At 41.8% G+C, this 22,028-nt stretch overlaps 1 protein-coding gene across 1 annotated transcript in view; it reads left to right on the top strand.

The window, feature by feature from the left end:
* The window catches only part of LOC118378371 (CUB and sushi domain-containing protein 1-like), a 926,375-nt gene that overhangs the window by 312,471 nt on the left and 591,876 nt on the right, over positions 1-22,028 (top strand). The window contains 2 exon segments of the mRNA XM_052471760.1: positions 13,133-13,245; positions 20,842-20,919. Of these exon segments, the coding sequence (XP_052327720.1) occupies positions 13,133-13,245; positions 20,842-20,919 (191 nt within the window).

The following is a 22,028-nucleotide window of genomic DNA, read 5'->3' as shown; positions in this document are numbered from 1 at the left end:
GTAGGGAACGGCCTAACGAGGTAAAGTTTGATACAGTTAGGTAGGGAATGGCCTAACGAGGTAAAGTTTGATACAGTTAGGTAGGGAACGGCCTAACGCGGTAAAGTTTGATACAGTTAGGTAGGGAATGGCCTAACGAGGTAAAGTTTGATACAGTTAGGTAGGGAATGGCCTAACGAGGTAAAGTTTGATACAGTTAGGTAGGGAACGGCCTAACGAGGTAAAGTTTGATACAGTTAGGTAGGGAATGGCCTAACGAGGTAAAGTTTGATACTGTTAGGTAGGGAACGGCCTAACGAGGTAAAGTTTGATACAGTTAGGTAGGGAACGGCCTAACGAGGTAAAGTTTGATACAGTTAGGTAGGGAACGGCCTAACGAGGTAAAGAGATATGGTACAGTTAGGTAGGGAACGGCCTAACGAGGTAAAGAGATATGATACAGTTAGGTAGGGAATGGCCTAACGAGGTAAAGTTTGATACAGTTAGGTAGGGAACGGCCTAACGAGGTAAAGTTTGATACAGTTAGGTAGGGAATGGCCTAACGAGGTAAAGTTTGATACAGTTAGGTAGGGAACGGCCTAACGAGGTAAAGTTTGATACAGTTAGGTAGGGAACGGCCTAACGAGGTAAAGTTTGATACAGTTAGGTAGGGAATGGCCTAACGAGGTAAAGTTTGATACAGTTAGGTAGGGAACGGCCTAACGAGGTAAAGTTTGATACAGTTAGGTAGGGAACGGCCCAACGAGGTAAAGTTTGATACAGTTAGGTAGGGAACGGCCTAACGAGGTAAAGAGATATGATACAGTTAGGTAGGGAACGGCCTAACGAGGTAAAGAGGTATGATACAGTTAGGTAGGGAACGGCCTAACGAGGTAAAGAGATATGATACAGTTAGGTAGGGAACGGACTAACGAGGTAAAGTTTGATACAGTTAGGTAGGGAACGGCCTAACGAGGTAAAGTTTGGTACAGTTAGGTAGGGAATGGCCTAACGCGGTAAAGTTTGATACAGTTAGGTAGGGAACGGCCTAACGAGGTAAAGTTTGATACAGTTAGGTAGGGAACGGCCTAACGAGGTAAAGTTTGATACAGTTAGGTAGGGAACGGCCTATTGAGGTAAAGAGATATGATACAGTTAGGTAGGGAACGGCCTAACGAGGTAAAGAGATATGATACCTAGGATAGGATAAGTAATCCTTCTCACCCCCCCCCCCCCTAAAAGATTTAGATGCACTATTGTAAAGTGGCTGTTCCACTGGATGTCATAAGGTGAATGCACCAATTTGTAAGTCGCTCTGGATAAGAGCGTCTGCTAAATGACTTAAATGTAATGTAATGTAAATGATACAGTTAGGTGGGGAACGGCCTAACGAGGTAAAGAGATGTGATACAGTTAGGTAGGGAACGGCCTAACGAGGTAAAGTTTGATACAGTGGTGACATGTTGTGGTAACATGTTGTGGTGACATACTGTGGTGACATGTTGTGGTGACATACTGTGGTGACATACTGTGGTGACATGTTGTGGTGACATGTTGTGGTGACATACTGTGGTGACATACTGTGGTAACATGTTGTGGTGACATACTGTGGTGACATACTGTGCTGACATACTGTGGTGACATACTGTGGTGACATACTGTGGTAACATGTTGTGGTGACATACTGTGGTGACATACTGTGCTGACATACTGTGGTGACATACTGTGGTGACATACTGTGGTGACATGTTTTGGTGACATACTGTGGTGACATGTTGTGGTGACATACTGTGGTGACATGTTGTGGTGACATACTGTGGTGACATACTGTGGTGACATGTTGTGGTGACATACTGTGGTGACATACTGTGGTGACATACTGTGGTGACATGTTGTGGTGACATACTGTGGTGACATGTTGTGGTGACATACTGTGGTGACATACTGTGGTGACATACTGTGGTGACATACTGTGGTGACATACTGTGGTAACATGTTGTGGTGACATACTGTGGTGACATACTGTGCTGACATACTGTGGTGACATACTGTGGTGACATACTGTGGTAACATGTTGTGGTGACATACTGTGGTGACATACTGTGCTGACATACTGTGGTGACATACTGTGGTGACATACTGTGGTGACATGTTTTGGTGACATACTGTGGTGACATGTTGTGGTGACATACTGTGGTGACATGTTGTGGTGACATACTGTGGTGACATACTGTGGTGACATGTTGTGGTGACATACTGTGGTGACATACTGTGGTGACATACTGTGGTGACATGTTGTGGTGACATACTGTGGTGACATGTTGTGGTGACATACTGTGGTGACATGTTGTGGTGACATACTGTGGTGACATACTGTGGTGACATACTGTGGTGACATACTGTGGTGACATACTGTGGTAACATGTTGTGGTGACATACTGTGGTGACATACTGTGCTGACATACTGTGGTGACATACTGTGGTGACATACTGTGGTAACATGTTGTGGTGACATACTGTGGTGACATACTGTGCTGACATACTGTGGTGACATACTGTGGTGACATACTGTGGTGACATGTTTTGGTGACATACTGTGGTAACATGTTGTGCTGACATACTGTGGTGACATGTTGTGGTAACATGTTGTGGTGACATACTGTGCTGACATACTGTGGTGACATGTTGTGGTAACATGTTGTGGTGACATACTGTGCTGACATACTGTGGTGACATGTTGTGGTAACATGTTGTGGTGACATACTGTGCTGACATACTGTGGTGACATGTTGTGGTAACATGTTGTGGTGACATACTGTGCTGACATACTGTGGTGACATGTTGTGGTGACATACTGTGCTGACATACTGTGGTGACATACTGTGCTGACATACTGTGGTGACATGTTGTGGTGACATACTGTGGTGACATGTTGTGGTAACATACTGTGGTGACATACTGTGGTGACATACTGTGGTGACATGTTGTGGTAACATACTGTGGTGACATACTGTGCTGACATACTGTGGTGACATGTTGTGGTGACATACTGTGCTGACATGTTGTGGTGACATGTTGTGGTGACATGTTGTGGTAACATACTGTGGTGACATACTGTGGTGACATACTGTGGTGACATGTTGTGGTGACATGTTGTGGTGACATACTGTGGTGACATACTGTGGTGACATACTGTGGTGACATGTTGTGGTGACATACTGTGGTAACATGTTGTGGTAACATACTGTGGTGACATACTGTGCTGACATACTGTGGTAACATGTTGTGGTGACATACTGTGGTGACATGTTGTGGTAACATGTTGTGCTGACATACTGTGGTGACATACTGTGGTAACATACTGTGGTGTGTTGACAATGGATGCCTCAGAACAATGCTCTTGCCTATATCTTCCCCCCTCTCTGTCTATCCTCGGAAACCTGATAAAAGGCTCTAGCAGTGACGAGGGAATATCATATTGAAAAGGTGAACCAGATTTTTACAGAGAGGGTCCTCTTCAGACGGACAACTCTCCCAACAGACGTGTCAGAACGTCGCAATTCCTAACCAAAGTTTGCAGACAAAAACTTTGACTGTGGTTTTAGTGAAGATAGTTGATGCACCAGCGAAATGCAGTCATTAAAAATAACCTCTCTTTCATCTTGATATCTACATCCCCCCCGGTAACAAAATAGTAGCTGTCTCTCTCTACCGCTCTCCATCTCTCTCTCTCCATCTCTCTCTCTCTCTCTCTCTCTCCGTCTCTCTCTCCGTCTCTCTCGCTCTCTGTCTCTCTCGCTCTCCGTCTTGCTCTCGCTCCCCATCTCTCTCTCGCTCTCCGTCTCTCTGTCTCTCCTGCTCTCTGTCTCTCCTGCTCTCTGTCTCGCTCGTTCCCCATCTCTCTCTCGCTCTCCATCTCTCTCTCTCGATCTCGCTCCCCATCTCTCTCTCGCTCTCCGTCTCTCTCTCTTGCTCTCTGTCTCTCCTGCTCTCTGTCTCTCCTGCTCTCTGTCTCTCTTGATCCCCATCTCTCTCTCGCTCTCCATCTCTCTCTCGCTCTCCATCTCTCTCTCGCTCTCCGTCTCGCTCACCATCTCTCTCTCTCAATTAAATTCAAAGGGCTTTATTGGTATGGGAAACATATTTTAAACATTGCCATAGCAAGTGAAATAAACAATAAAAATGTACAGTAAACATTACACATACAGATTCTTACAAAAGAATAAAGACATTACAAATGTCATATTTTGTCTATATATATATAGTGTTGTAACGATGTTCAAATAGTTAAAGTACAAAAAGCATAAAATAAAAATAAATGATTTATGGGTTGTATTTACAATGGTGTTTGTTCTTCACTGGGGGCCCTTTTCTCGTGGCAAAAGGTCACAAATCTTGCTGCTGTGACGTCACAATGTGGTATTTCACTCAATAGATATGGGAGTTTATCAAAATTAGATTGGTTTTGGAATTCTTTTCAGGTCTGTGTAATCTGAGGGAAATAGTTGTCTCTAATATGGTCACACATTTGGCAGGAGGTTAGGAAGTGCAGCTCAGTTTCCATCTCATTTTTGTGGGCAGTGAGCACATAGCCTGTCTTCTCTTGAGAGCCATGTCTGCCTACGGCGGCCTTTCTCAATAGCAAGGCTATGCTCACTGAGTCTGTACATAGTTAAAGCTTTCCTTAATTTTGGGTCAGTCACAGCAGTCATATATTCTGCTACTGCGTACTGTCTGATTAGAGCCAAATAGCATTCTAGTTGACTCAATTTTTTGCTTATTTCTTTCAAGTAATTATATTTTTGTTTCTCATGATTTGGTTGGGTCTAATTGTGCTGTTGTCCTGGGGCTCTGTAGGGTGTGTTTGTGTTTGTGAACAGAGCCCCAGGACCAGCTTGCTTAGGGGACTCTTCTCCAGGTTCATCTCTCTGTAGGTGATGGCTTTGTTATGGAAGGTTTGGGAATCGCTTCCTTTTAGGTGGTTGTAGAATTTAACGGCTCTTTTCTGGAGTTTGATAATTAGCGGGTGTCGACCTAATTCTGCTCTGCATGCATTATTTGGTGTTTCACGTTGTAAAATCTCTCTCTCTTTCTCTCAGCCATCTGTTTTGGTTTCAGCTTAAGCGATTAACGTTACAACAGTGAAGAACTGTTTCAGGGCTCACTTTAAAACTCCAGGCTTTTGTCTTCATCAAAATACCAGCAAATGTTTTGCCCCAAAATCCCTGGGCTATGGAATGTCTACTTAAGGGTATTTACATTCACACAGTAATAAACACAGAGGTTCACACGCAGCTCTAAAGGGAAATCAAGGCATCTCAGTCAGCTGAAAGAAAAATGTCATGAGTAGGCTGACTCAAACTAAATGATTCTGCTGCTCTGTCATTGGCTACTTTAATCTACCATCATTGAAGTCATTTGAGGAGGGGAACAAGGCCGGATTGGCGTTCAGGAGAGAACCTCAGGACCAAACTCAATGAGGAGAAGAAACGAGCGTTTTGTGGGCGTGGTGTAGGGTTTGGTTGGAGCAAAGAAGTCTGGCAACGACACAACTAATGTGCATTAGCCTTACATAGCTTTATACAGTGTCTTGCAAAATAATTCATCCCCCTTGGCGTTTTTCCTATTTTGTTGCATTGCAACCTGTAATTTAAATAGATTTTTATTTGGACACAAAATAGTTAAAATTGGTGAAGTGAAATGGAAAAAAGGTACTTGTTTAAAAACAAATTCCAGAAAAGTGGAAAGTCTATTCACCTCCTTTGCAAGGATATGTGACCAATAACATCTGTTTAATATGTGCATGTGACCAATAACATCTGCTAAATATGTGCATGTGACCAATAACATCTGTTAAATATGTGCATGTGACCAATAACATCTGTTAAATATGTGCATGTGACCAATAACATCTGTTAAATATGTGCATGTGACCAATAACATCTGTTAAATATGTGCATGTGACCAATAACATCTGTTAAATATGTGCATGTGACCAATAACATCTGTTAAATATGTGCATGTGACCAATAACATCTGTTAAATATGTGCATGTGACCAATAACATCTGTTAAATATGTGCATGTGACCAATAACATCTGTTAAATATGTGCATGTGACCAATAACATCTGTTAAATATGTGCATGTGACCAATAACATCTGTTTAATATGTGCATGTGACCAATAACATCTGTTAAATATGTGCATGTGACCAATAACATCTGTTAAATATGTGCATGTGACCAATAACATCTGTTAAATATGTGCATGTGACCAATAACATCTGTTAAATATGTGCATGTGACCAATAACATCTGTTAAATATGTGCATGTGACCAATAACATCTGTTAAATATGTGCATGTGACCAATAACATCTGTTAAATATGTGCATGTGACCAATAACATCTGTTAAATATGTGCATGTGACCAATAACATCTGTTTAATATGTGCATGTGACCAATAACATCTGTTAAATATGTGCATGTGACCAATAACATCTGGTAAATATGTGCATGTGACCAATAACATCTGGTAAATATGTGCATGTGACCAATAACATCTGGTAAATATGTGCATGTGACCAATAACATCTGTTAAATATGTGCATGTGACCAATAACATCTGTTAAATATGTGCATGTGACCAATAACATCTGCTAAATATGTGCATGTGACCAATAACATCTGTTTAATATGTGCATGTGACCAATAACATCTGCTAAATATGTGCATGTGACCAATAACATCTGTTAAATATGTGCATGTGACCAATAACATCTGTTAAATATGTGCATGTGACCAATAACATCTGTTAAATATGTGCATGTGACCAATAACATCTGTTAAATATGTGCATGTGACCAATAACATCTGCTAAATATGTGCATGTGACCAATAACATCTGTTAAATATGTGCATGTGACCAATAACATCTGTTAAATATGTGCATGTGACCAATAACATCTGTTAAATATGTGCATGTGACCAATAACATCTGTTAAATATGTGCATGTGACCAATAACATCTGTTAAATATGTGCATGTGACCAATAACATCTGTTAAATATGTGCATGTGACCAATAACATCTGTTAAATATGTGCATGTGACCAATAACATCTGCTAAATATGTGCATGTGACCAATAACATCTGTTAAATATGTGCATGTGACCAATAACATCTGTTAAATATGTGCATGTGACCAATAACATCTGTTAAATATGTGCATGTGACCAATAACATCTGCTAAATATGTGCATGTGACCAATAACATCTGTTAAATATGTGCATGTGACCAATAACATCTGTTAAATATGTGCATGTGACCAATAACATCTGTTAAATATGTGCATGTGACCAATAACATCTGTTAAATATGTGCATGTGACCAATAACATCTGCTAAATATGTGCATGTGACCAATAACATACCAATCAGCGGCACCACGAAGACCAAGGAGCTTCTCCAAACAGGTCAGGGACAAAGTTGTGGAGAAGTACAGATCAGGGGTTGGGTTATAAACATCCCAGGGAGCACCATTAGATCCACTATTAAAATAAATTGAAAGAATATGGCCCCACAACAAACCTGCCAAGAGAGGGCCGCCCACCAAAACTCACGGACCACGCAAGGAGGCCATTAAATCAGAGAGGAAACAAAGAGACCAAAGATAAACCTGGAGTATCTGTCCATAGGACCATCTTAAATCAAATCAAATGTTATTGTATATGTCACATACATACATACATCCCATGAGACCACAGTGTATTTCCATAGCGACCACTCCCAGAACAAGCCAGGCTTCAGGTTTGAGTACCAAATCAAATCAAATCAAATGTTATTTGTCACATACACATGGTTAGCAGATGTTAATGCGAGTGTAGCGAAATGCTTGCGCTTCTAGTTCCGACAATGCAGTAATAACCAACGAGTAATCTAACCTAACAATTCCAAAACGACTACCTTATACACACAAGTGTAAAGGGATAAAGAATATGTACATAAAGATATATGAATGAGTGATGGTACAGAGCGGCATAGGCAAGATGCAGTAGATGGTATCGAGTACAGTATATACATATGAGATGAGTAATGTAGGGTAAGTAAACAAAGTGGCATAGTTTAAAGTGGCTAGTGATACATGTATTACATAAAGATGGCAAGATGCAGTAGATGGTATCGAGTACAGTATATACATATGAGATGAGTAATGTAGGGTATGTAAACATTATATTAAGTGGCATTGTTTAAAGTTGCTAGTGATACATTTTTTACATGTATGGCAGCAGCCACTCAATGTTAGTGGTGGCTGTTTAACAGTCTGATGGCCTTGAGATAGAAGCTGTTTAACAGTCTGATGGCCTTGAGATAGAAGCTGTTTAACAGTCTGATGGCCTTGAGATAGAAGCTGTTTAACAGTCTGATGGCCTTGAGATAGAAGCTGTTTAACAGTCTGATGGCCTTGAGATAGAAGCTGTTTAACAGTCTGATGGCCTTGAGATAGAAGCTGTTTAACAGTCTGATGGCCTTGAGATAGAAGCTGTTTAACAGTCTGAAGGCCTTGAGATAGAAGCTGTTTAACAGTCTGATGGCCTTGAGATAGAAGCTGTTTAACAGTCTGATGGTCTTGAGATAGAAGCTGTTTAACAGTCTGATGGCCTTGAGATAGAAGCTGTTTAACAGTCTGATGGCCTTGAGATAGAAGCTGTTTAACAGTCTGATGGCCTTGAGATAGAAGCTGTTTTTCAGTCTGATGGCCTTGAGATAGAAGCTGTTTTTCAGTCTCTGGGTCCCTGCTTTGATGCACCTGTACTGACCTCGCCTTCTGGATGGTAGCGGGGTGAACAGGCAATGGCTCGGATGGTTGTTGTCTTTGATGATCTATTTGAACTTCCTGTGACATCGGGTGGTGTAGGTGTCCTGGAGGGTAGGTAGTTTGCCCCCGGTGATGCGTTGTGCAGACCTCACTACCCTCTGGAGAGCCTTACGGTTGTGGGCGGAGCAGTTGCCGTACCAGGCGGTGATACAGCCCGCCAGGATGCTCTCGATTGTGCAACTGTAAAAGTTTGTGAGTCTTTTTGGTGACAAGCCAAATTTCTCCAGCCTCCTGAGGTTGAAGAGGCGCTGCTGCGCCTTCTTCACCACGCTGTGTGTGGGGGTGGACCAATTCAGTTTGTCCGTGAATCAACTGTAAATGTTGGTGTTCCTCAAGGCTCTGTTTTAGGACCATTATAGTTTTGTACGCCGAAGGAACTTAAAACGTCCTAAAACGTTCTACCCTCTCCACTACTGTTCCATCGATGTGGATAGGGGGGTGTTCCCTCTGCTGTTTCCTGAAGTCCACAATCATCTCTTTTGTTTTGTTGACATTGAGTGTGAGGTTATTTTCCTGACACCACACTCTGAGGGCCCTCACCTCCTCCCTGTAGGCCGTCTCGTCGTTGTTGGTAATCAAGCCTTTAAGCTGTACACTCCACAGAGCTGGGCTTTATGGAAGAGTGGCCAGAAGAAGGCTGGGCTTTATGGAAGAGTGGCCAGAAGAAGGCAGGGCTTTATGGAAGAGTGGCCAGAAGAAGGCTGGGCTTTATGGAAGAGTGGCCAGAAGAAGGCTGGGCTTTATGGAAGAGTGGCCAGAAGAAGGCTGGGCTTTATGGAAGAGTGGCCAGAAGAAGGCTGGGCTTTATGGAAGAGTGGCCAGAAGAAGGCTGGGCTTTATGGAAGAGTGGCCAGAAGAAGGCTGGGCTTTATGGAAGAGTGGCCAGAAGAAGGCTGGGCTTTATGGAAGAGTGGCCAGAAGAAGGCTGGGCTTTATGGAAGAGTGGCCAGAAGAAGGCTGGGCTTTATGGAAGAGTGGCCAGAAGAAGGCTGGGCTTTATGGAAGAGTGGCCAGAAGAAGGCTGGGCTTTATGGAAGAGTGGCCAGAAGAAGGCTGGGCTTTATGGAAGAGTGGCCAGAAGAAGGCTGGGCTTTATGGAAGAGTGGCCAGAAGAAGGCTGGGCTTTATGGAAGAGTGGCCAGAAGAAGAAAAAAAAGCCATTGTTTAAAGAAAATAATAAGCGAACACGTTTGATGTTCACCAAAATACATGTGGGTGTTGAAAACGTGATTCACCCTATCAGACTGCCGGACTATCAACCACACTGGGCAAACTCGTTTAAAACAAGGCCCGGTGCCCAGGGTGAGGAGTTTCCTTTTTTAAAACGATTCCATTGTTCTTTGGGGAGACTCCCCAAACATATGGAAGAAGGTACTCTGGTCAGATGAGATTGAAATGTAGCTTTTTGGCCGGAAGGAAAACGCTATGTCTGGCGCAAACCCAACACCCCTCATCACCCCGAGAACACTATCCCAACAGTGAAGCATGGTGGTGGCAGCAGCATCATGCTGTGGGGATGTTTTTCATCGGCAGGGACTGGGAAACTGGTCAGAATTGAAGGAATGATGGTTGGCGCTAATTACAGGGAAATTCTTGAGGGAAACCTGTTTCAGTCTTCCAGAGATTTGAGACTGGGACGGAGGTTCACCTTCCAGCAGGACAATGACCCTAAGCATACTGCTAAAGCAACACTCAAGTGATTTAAAGGGAAACATTTAAATGTCTTGGAATGGTCTAGTCAAAGCCCAGACCTCAATCCAAATGAGTATCTGTGTCTTGTATGACTCAAAGATTGCTGTACACCAGCAGAACCCATCCAACTTGAAGGAGCTGGAGCAGTTTGGCCTTGAAGCATGGGAAAAAATCCCAGTGGCTTAGATGTGCCAAGCTTATAGAGACATACCCCAAGAGACTTGCAGCTGTAATTGCTGCAAAAGGTGGCTCTACAAAGTATTGACTTTGGGGGGGGGGGTGAATAGTTATAATAAATAAATAAATAATAATAGTTTTCTGTTTTGTTGTCTTGTTTCTTATTTGTTTCACAAGAGAAAATATTTTGATTCTTCAATGTGGTAGGTATGTTGTGTAAATTAAATGATACAAACCTCCAAAAAAAATTTCATTTTAATTCCAGCCAACAAAATAGGATCAAATCCAAGGGGGGATGAATACTTCCGGAAGTATTTACACAGCTTCACCCTTACATAGCGTTATCACTACACAGCTTCACCCTTACATAGCGTTATCACTACACAGCTTCACCCTTACATAGCGTTATCACTACACAGCTTCACCCTTACATAGCGTTATCACTACACAGCTTCACCCTTACATAGCGTTATCACTACACAGCTTCACCCTTACATAGCGTTATCACTACACAGCTTCACCCTTACATAGCGTTATCACTACACAGCTTCACCCTTACATAGCGTTATCACTACACAGCTTCACCCTTACATAGCGTTATCACTACACAGCTTCACCCTTACATAGCGTTATCACTACACAGCTTCACCCTTACATAGCGTTATCACTACACAGCTTCACCCTTACATAGCGTTATCACTACACAGCTTCACCCTTACATAGCTTTATCACAACGTTTATCACTACACAGCTTTGTCACCACAGTTAATCATGTAGCTTCATCACTACACAGCTTTAAATTTACCTTTTTTTCCTACATAGCGTTATATTTAAACACTACACAGCTTCACCCTTACATAGCGTTATCACTACACAGCTTCACCCTTACATAGCGTTATCACTACACAGCTTCACCCTTACATAGCTTTATCACAACACAGCTTTATCACTACACAGCTTTGTCATTACACAGTGTAATCCCTATGTAGCTTCATCCTTACACAGCTTTAAATTTACTTGGCTTTTTTTCCTACACAGCTTTATATTTAAACAGATTTCCCTACACAGCTGTATCCCTACACAGCTTTATCCCTACACAGCTTTATCCCTACACAGCTTTATCCTTAGAGAGCTTTATCCTTAGAGAGCTTAACCCTAACAGAGCTTAATCCTAACAGAGCTTTATCCTAACAGGGCTTTATCCCTACACAGCTTTATCCCTAGACAGCTTCATCCCTACACAGCTTTATCCCTAGACAGCTTTATCCCTACACAGGTTTATCCCTACACAGCTTTATCCCTACACAGCTTTATCCCTACACAGCTTTATCCCTAGACAGCTTTATCCCTAGACAGCTTTATCCCTAGACAGCTTTATCCCTACACAGCTTTATCCCTACACAGCTTTATCCCTAGAGAGCTTTATCCCTAGACAGCTTTATCCCTAGACAGCTTTATCCCTACACAGCTTTATCCCTACACAGCTTTATCCCTAGACAGCTTTATCCCTACACAGCTTTATCCCTACACAGCTTTATCCCTAGACAGCTTTATCCCTAGACAGCTTTATCCCTAGACAGCTTTATCCCTAGACAGCTTTATCCCTACACAGCTTTATCCCTACACAGCTTTATCCCTAGAGAGCTTTATCCCTAGACAGCTTTATCCCTAGACAGCTTTATCCCTAGACAGCTTTATCCCTAGACAGCTTTATCCCTAGACAGCTTTATCCCTACACAGCTTTATCCCTACACAGCTTTATCCCTAGACAGCTTTATCCCTACACAGCTTTATCCCTAGACAGCTTTATCCCTAGACAGCTTTATCCCTACACAGCTTTATCCCTACACAGCTTTATCCCTACACAGCTTTATCCCTACACAGCTTTATCCCTAGACAGCTTTATCCCTAGACAGCTTTATCCCTAGACAGCTTTATCCCTACACAGCTTTATCCCTACACAGCTTTATCCCTACACAGCTTTATCCCTACACAGCTTTATCCCTAGACAGCTTTATCCCTACACAGCTTTATCCCTAGACAGCTTTATCCCTACACAGCTTTATCCCTACACAGCTTTATCCCTACACAGCTTTATCCCTACACAGCTTTATCCCTACACAGCTTTATCCCTACACAGCTTTATCCCTACACAGCTTTATCCCTACACAGCTTTATCATTTTGTTTGAACTCAAACTATTTCTCCTCTCCTCTCCTCTCCTCTCCTCTCCTCTCCTCTCCTCTCCTCTCCTCTCCTCTCCTCTCCTCTCCTCTCCTCTCCTCTCCCTCTCCTCTCCTCTCCTCTCTGTGTAACTGTACATTAAACTGTCTCCTCTCCTCTCCTCTCCTCTCCCCTCTTCTTGGTGTAACTGTACATTAAACTGTCTCTCCTCTCCTCTCTTCAGGTTCACTGGTCCTAATCTGCCATCTCCCGTCCTCAGCAGTAAGAACTGGCTTCGACTACACTTTACCTCTGATGGAAACCACAAGCTGAGGGGCTTCAGTGCCCAGTACCAAGGTATGATACACACGGACACATGTAGACACACACACACAAGCAGGAACATGTACACATTCACACACGTCCCCAGGCTCATCACTCAGAGGGTCGTAGTTCAGGGCTGAAAACAGATGAACAGGAAAATGGATTAGTGTGTCCAAATGCAATATACAAACCTCAATCTCATCTAATCTCACCTCCACTCTTCCTCCCATCTTCTCACAGATCAAAACAAGGGATGAGGGAGAGAGTGGAAGTGTGTGAGAGAGAGAGAGGATGAGGGAGACACAGAGAGAAAGAGACACAGAGAGAAAGACACAGAGAGAGACACAGAGAGAGAGGAAGACAGAGAGAGGAAGACAGAGAGAGGAAGACAGAGAGAGGGAGACAGAGAGAGGAAGACAGACAGAGAGAGAAGAAGAGGGAGACAGAGAGAGGAAGACAGACAGAGAGAGAAGAAGAGGGAGACAGAGAGAGGAAGACAGACAGAGAGAGAAGAAGAGGGAGACAGAGAGAGGAAGACAGACAGAGAGAGAAGAAGAGGGAGACAGAGAGAGAAGAAGAAGACAGAGAGGAAGAGGGAGACAGAGAGAGAAAGAGGGAGACAGAGAGAGGAAGAGGGAGACAGAGAGAGGAAGAGGGAGACAGAGAGAGGAAGAGAGAGAGAGAAGAAGAGGGAGACAGAGAGAGAAGAAGAGGGAGAGAGAGAGGAGGGAGACAGAGAGAGAAGAAGAGGAAGAGAGGGAGACAGAGAGAGGAAGAGGGAGACAGAGAGAGAAAGAGAGAGAGAAGAGAGAGACAGAAAGAGAGGAAGAGGGAGACAGAGAGAGGGAAGAGGGAGACAGAGAGAGAAGAGGGAGACAGAGAGAGGAAGAGGGAGACAGAGAGAGAAGAAGAGGGAGACAGAGAGAGAAGAAGAGGGAGACAGAGAGAGGAAGAGGGAGACAGAGAGAGAAGAAGAGGGAGACAGAGAGAGAAAGAGGGAGACAGAGGAGAAGAGAGAGAGAAGAAGAGGGAGACAGAGAGAGAAGAAGAGGGAGACAGAGAGAGGAAGAGAGAGAGAGAAGAAGAGGGAGACAGAGAGAGGAAGAGAGAGAGAGAAGAAGAGGGAGACAGAGGGTGGAAAATAGGATTACAGGTCCTGTGTTAGATAAATGTATTCAGCGGGTGGTTCTAATCCTGAATGCTGATTGGTTAAACATTCCGGCCGGTGTCTATTCCACAAGTTGCCACCGGCTAAGTCTATGAAGTTAAAATGCCTATTTACTCTGTTCCATCTGACTGTGCATTCCACTCTCTCTTCAGCCCAGCCAGGCAATTTATAAACTTGATCTCCACTATAAAAAGCATCCAGACATTATCTCACATGTCTTTAAGACTAACATTTAGTTTTCAACAGCGGAGATTTTTATAAACCTTGCTGTCTGTCTCTCCGACATTTCCAACGTTGTTACAATATTCAGATATGATCACGAGCTGTCCCATAATGGCGAACGTGCCGGGACGAGACAGATAGGCAGTGTTTCTCAGCCAGTCAAAATCATGAATCAGTCGGCATAATGTGTATGGATACATACACAAAGGTAAAATGAAACCAGGTGCAGTTAGTCTGCAGTCTTTCCAGCTTCAGTTTGTTGTGATTGTGTTAGCTGTGTTGTCTAGCTCCTCTGTCCTAACGAGAGAACACATTATCTCTCCTCATTAGCTCCTTCTTATGGATGTATCCCAATAAATGTCACTAGAAAACAGCTTGAACAAATGCAAATGCAGCTGCCGTTGTTATTCTGGCTGCACTGTTTGACGTGACTGTAAGTTAGCCGTAGTTGGCTAGCTAGCAAGGGATTAGAACGTTGACAGCTAATGGGAAGGGATTAGAACGTTGACAGCCAATGGGAAGGGATTAGAACGTTGACAGGCAATGGAACATTTAGAAGGAACTTCCGTAGACAAAAAAGACTGAACTACTGGGTCATTGCAAAAAAAATCAAGGAAGCTGGTGACCCATATCTCCGTCACTGTCAGAGCAGCTCACAGATCACTGCACCTGTACATAGCCCATCGGTAAATAGCCCACCCAACTATCTCATCCCTATACTATTTTATTTGTTACTCCTTCGCACCCCAGTATCTCTACTTGCACATTCATCTTCTGCACATCTATCACTCCAGTGTTTAATTGCTCAATTGAAATTACTTCGCCACGATGGCCTATTTATTGCCTTACCTCCCTTATTTTACCTCATTTACACTCTCTGTATATAGATTTTTTTCTATTATGTTATTGACTGTATGTTTGTTTATTCCATGTGTAACTCTGTGTTGTTGTATCTGTCGAACTGCTTTGCTTTATCTTGGCCAGGTCGCAGTTGTAAATGAGAACTTGTTCTCAACTGGCCCTTCCTGGTTAAATAAAGGTGAAATAAATCAAATTTTAAAAATGTCTCTGTTGACCGAATAGATAGAATGAATGACCAATCCGGTTTGGGTAGCAACCCTAGATTTGTGTCGGGACTATATCTTGTGGAAGCATGAAATAGTATGAATAAATAAATAACAAAATAATCAAATTAACGTTGTTAATGAAAATATGTCAGTCACTGTTTGATTATGTTGGTAACCCGTTGTATAAAAGTGATGATGTTTGGAGGACATATTGGACTGTTTGCTGGCCCCCGACAACACCCCGACAACACCCCGACAACACCCCGACAACACCCCGACAACACCCCGATATATCCCACGAACACGGTTGTCTCAGGCATTATCACTTAAATATAATCCATTAGTGAAATCAGAGAGAGGAGGAGGACTAAGACTTTAATTAGATTAACGAATGGCCTCCTCCCACCATCCCCTCACATTTTATCCTTGGTGTTTGTTCTTCACTGGTTGCCCTTTTCTCGTGGCAACAGGTCACAAATCTTGCTGCTGTGATGGAACAATGTGGAATTTCACCTAGTAGATATGGGAGTCTGTCTGTCTCTCTCTCTCTCTCTCTCCGATCCACTCATCTCCTTTTCTCACAATGCACCTTCTTATCTCTATTTTAACAAACCTAACTTATTGGTAAATCTCAGCACAGGCCTTAGTGCTTTCAACGGTGTGTCAGGAATATATTGTTGCTATTTTCACTGTTACAATTATCGGCGCCCTTGCTGCCGTTGGCGCGAAAGGGGCTGGGCTTGAATGCATGAACAAGTTGTGGATGTGTCGAAGCCAATCAGAATGGTCCTTCTGTAGCTCAGTTGGTAGAGCATGGCGCTTGTAATGCCAGGGTAGTGGGTTCGATTCCTGGGACCACCCATACGTAGAATGTATGCACACATGACTTTAAGTCGCTTTGGATAAAAGCGTCTGCTAAATGGCATATATTATATTATTATGGTGTTCACAGTCTTTTATGTCTTGGAATGGACTCCAATTCAAATGTTAGTCTGTTATAGTTTGTTAATAAATGACTTACAGAAACTAATTGACAAAAATGTAGCCATATATATTTGCTAAATACATTATGTTGAATCCATTTGCTGTCCACATTGTTCTAAGTAATTGGATATCTTCAATAGCATTCACACTGATATAGGGTCTAGGTCTACTGTAAATTACATTATGGCTGGGCATAGACAGGCCACACATTGTCAATAAGCAAGATTCAATTAATTATTGATAAAGGCTTAAAAAGAGAACAAATATATATATACTGTATATATATATAAAATTCTAAACTTATTTTAAAAAGGATATGTCACACTTACAAGCACCATCATTTATCCCCATGGCCATAGCTAAAACAATGAAGATCCATACTTTTTCACAGTAGCTGGACAAAGATCCACTACAAAGAGAAAGGGAGAATGTCCACCGTTATACTGCCCCCTAGTGCCTTCGGAACGTATTCAGACCACGAGACCTTTTCCACATTTTCTTTTACGTTACGGACTTATACTAAAATGGATTATATAAAAAAAATACTCAGAAATCTACATCATAATGCCAGAGTGACAGTGGGGAACAAAGTATTTAGTCAGCCACCCTCTTGTGCAAGTTCTCCCACTTAAAAAGATGAGAGAGGCCTGTAATTTTCATCATAGGTACACTTCGATTATGACAGACAAATTGAGGAGAAACAAATCCAGAGAATCACATTGTCAGACTGGTCTTAATATTAATATCCCTATCAGACTGGTCTTAATATTCCCATCAGACTGGTCTTAATATTCCTATCAGACTGGTCTTAATATTCCCATCAGACTGGTCTTAATATCCCTATCAGACTGGTCTTAATATTCCCATCAGACTGGTCTTAATATTCCCATCAGACTGGTCTTAATATTCCTATAAGACTGGTCTTAATATTCCCATCAGACTGGTCTTAATATTCCCATCAGACTGGTCTTAATATCCCTATCAGACTGGTCTTAATATTCCCATCAGACTGGTCTTAATATCCCTATCAGACTGGCCTTAATATTCCTATCAGACTGGTCTTAATATTCCTATCAGACTGGTCTTAATATTCCTGTCAGACTGGTCTTAATATTCATATTAGACTGGCCTTAATATTCCTATCAGACTGGTCTTAATATTCCTATCAGACTGGTCTTTATATTCCTATCAGACTGGTCTTAATATTCCTATCAGACTGGTCTTAATATTCCTATCAGACTGGTCTTAATATTCCTATCAGACTGGTCTTAATATTCCTATTAGACTGGCCTTAATATTCCTATCAGACTGGTCTTAATATTCCTATCAGACTGGTCTTTATATTCCTATCAGACTGGTCTTAATATTCCTATTAGACTGGCCTTAATATTCCTATCAGACTGGTCTTAATATTCCTATCAGGCTGGTCTTAATATTCCTATCAGACTGGTCTTAATATTCCCATCAGACTGGTCTTAATATTCCTATCAGACTGGTCTTAATATTCCTATCAGACTGGTCTTAATATTAATATTCCTATCAGACTGGTCTTAATATTCGTATTAGACTGGCCTTAATATTCCTATCAGACTGGTCGTAATATTAATATTCCTATCAGACTGGTCTTAATATTCCTATCAGACTGGTCGTAATATTAATATTCCTATTAGACTGGCCTTAATATTCCTATCAGACTGGTCTTAATATTCCTATTAGACTGGCCTTAATATTCCTATCAGACTGGTCTTAATATTCCTATCAGACTGGTCTTAATATTCCTATCAGACTGGTCTTAATATTAATATTCCTATCAGACTGGTCGTAATATTAATATTCCTATCAGACTGGCCTTAATAGTAATATTCCTATCAGACTGGTCTTAATATTCCTATCAGACTGGTCGTAATATTAATATTCCTATCAGACTGGCCTTAATAGTAATATTCCTATCAGACTGGTCTTAATATTCCTATCAGACTGGTCGTAATATTAATATTCCTATCAGACTGGTCTTAATATTCCTATCAGACTGGTCTTTATATTCCTATCAGATTGGTCTTAATATTCCTATCAGACTGGTCTTAATAGTAATATTCCTATCAGACTGGTCTTAATATTCCTATCAGACTGGTCTTAATATTCCTATCAGACTGGTCTTAATATTCCTATCAGATTGGTCTTAATATTCTATCAGACTGGTCTTAATAGTAATATTCCTATCAGACTGGTCTTTATATTCCTATCAGATTGGTCTTAATATTCCTATCAGACTGGTCTTAATAGTAATATTCCTATAATATTCCTATCAGATTGGTCTTAATATTCCTATCAGACTGGTCTTAATATTCCTATCAGACTGGTCTTTATATTCCTATCAGATTGGTCTTAATATTCCTATCAGACTGGTCTTAATTAATATTCCTATCAGACTGGTCTTAATAGTAATATTCCTATCAGACTGGTCTTAATATTCCTATCAGACTGGTCTTAATATTCCTATCAGACTGGTCTTAATATTCCTATCAGACTGGTCTTAATATTAATATTCCTATCAGACTGGTCTTTATATTCCTATCAGATTGGTCTTAATATTCCTATCAGACTGGTCTTAATATTCCTATCAGACTGGTCTTAATAGTAATATTCCTATCAGACTGGTCTTAATATTCCTATCAGACTGGTCTTAATATTCCTATCAGACTGTTCTTAATATTCCTATCAGACTGGTCTTAATATTAATATTCCTATCAGACTGGTCTTTATATTCCTATCAGATTGGTCTTAATATTCCTATCAGACTGGTCGTAATATTAATATTCCTATCAGACTGGTCTTAATATTAATATTCCTATCAGACTCGTCTTAATATTAATATTCCTATCAGACTCGTCTTAATATTAATATTCCTATCAGACTGGTCTCAAAAATTGCAAACGAACTTTCGTTTGACACTAGAGCCTCTTTAACGCCAGACGAAGACAGAGCAATTAAGATTGAAGTGTATTTTGGCACAAAGGCACAAGGCTTTGATCATTTAATAGTGACTGAAAATACAAATGTTTATTAATTAACCAACAAGAACTATTAGCTGTTGTTGATATATGAAATAATCAAGTTGTGTTTGTGAGAATGATGAGTGTGTTCGTCAGATATTTTAATAAACAATCCATCTAAATATCCCTCAAACGACTTCCCCCTTGCAGTGCAGACTGTACACATCTATGTCATACCATTGAACCCCAGGAAGAGTAGTTGCTACGTCTGCTGCAGCTGCAGTGGATCCTGATAAACCATTAAATACTAACACTATCTCATTTGGATATAAGCAGTTCATTGTGCCCACTCTGAATTTACCACAATGTACCACCCATACAAAGTCTAAAAGTAGATATATTATATTCATTCACATCACATTCAATGTTTTTAAATGAAATATTAGTTTACCGCGGAAGCCGTACGCTGCCTACAGAATCCATGCAGGAAATGAAGGGACGTCGGAGAGGCAAAATGTAGCTGGTGTGCAGAGGAGAGTGAAGCTATAAACGTACAGAGTTACCGCCCTGGACAGAATCACAAGATAAAGTGATAGTATGATCTCCGTCCTGTTGTGTTTCCCCAACGGGATCGTAGGAACCAGACAGTGTTAACAACGAATACAGAACCGTCTCTCAGTGGATCTTATGACAGAGGACCCAGACAGTGTTGTAGGCTGATACAGCAGCAGACCTGACTGTACATTATCCTCTGGTCTCTACAGTACTGACTGTACATTATCCTCTCGTCTCTACAGTACTGACTGTACATTATCCTCTGGTCTCTACAGTACTGACTGTACATTATCCTCTCGTCTCTACAGTACTGATTGAACAGGGAACCTGACAGTACATTATCCTCTGGTCTCTACAGTACTGACTGTACATTATCCTCTGGTCTCTACAGTACTGACTGTACATTATCCTCTGGTCTCTACAGTACTGACTGTACATTATCCTCTCGTCTCTACAGTACTGACTGTACATTATCCTCTCGTCTCTACAGTACTGATTGAACAGGGAACCTGACTGTACATTATCCTCTGGTCTCTACAGTACTGATTAAACAGGGAACCTGACAGTACATTATCCTCTGGTCTCTACAGTACTGATTGAACAGGGAACCTGACTGTACATTATCCTCTCGTCTCCACAGTGAAGAAGATGACAGAGCTGAAGTCCAGAGGAGTCAAGATGATGCCCAGTAAAGACAATCATCACAAGATATCAGTGTGTAAGTAGTGCTCCTGGCTGTTATACACGTAAGACGATCCTAAGATAAATACACAACGCAGAGGACTAGAGATCAAGATGGGATTAACGGTCAGTGGAAATAGTTGTTTGTCTGTAATGGGGACCTGATGATTCATGGGGAACTGATGATTCATGGGGAACTGATGATTCATGGGGACCTGATGATTCATGGGGAACTGATGATTCATGGGGAACTGATGATTCATGGGGACCTGATGATTCATGGGGAACTGATGATTCATGGGGAACTGATGATTCATGGGGAACTGATGATTCATGGGGAACTGATGATTCATGGGGAACTGATGATTCATGGGGAACTGATGATTCATGGGGAACTGATGATTCATGGGGACCTGATGATTCATGGGGAACTGATGATTCATGGGGAACTGATGATTCATGGGGAACTGATGATTCATGGGGACCTGATGATTCATGGGGAACTGATGATTCATGGGGAACTGATGATTCATGGGGACCTGATGATTCATGGGGACCTGATGATTCATGGGGAACTGATGATTCATGGGGAACTGATGATTCATGGGGGGGAACTGGTGATTCATGGGGGGGAACTGGTGATTCATGGGGAACTGATGATTCATGGGGACCTGATGATTCATGGGGACCTGATGATTCATGGGGATCTGATGATTCATGGGGAACTGATGATTCATGGGGACCTGATGATTCATGGGGACCTGATGATTCATGGGGAACTGATGATTCATGGGGACCTGATGATTCATGGGGAACTGATGATTCATGGGGACCTGATGATTCATGGGGAACTGATGATTCATGGGGAACTGATGATTCATGGGGAACTGATGATTCATGGGGACCTGATGATTCATGGGGACCTGATGATTCATGGGGAACTGATGATTCATGGGGAACTGATGATTTATGGGGGGGAACTGATGATTCATGGGGAACTTATGATTTATGGGGAACTGGTGATTCATGGGGAACTGATGATTTATGGGGGGAACTGATGATTCATGGGGAACTGATGATTTATGGGGGGAACTGATGATTCATGGGGACCTGATGATTCATGGGGACCTGATGATTCATGGGGAC

This window comes from Oncorhynchus keta, chromosome 19, assembly GCF_023373465.1.
Source record: "Oncorhynchus keta strain PuntledgeMale-10-30-2019 chromosome 19, Oket_V2, whole genome shotgun sequence".
NCBI lineage: Eukaryota > Metazoa > Chordata > Actinopteri > Salmoniformes > Salmonidae > Oncorhynchus > Oncorhynchus keta.
Note: the sequence above shows the minus strand (reverse complement) of the source record. Positions and strands in the feature narration are given on the sequence as shown.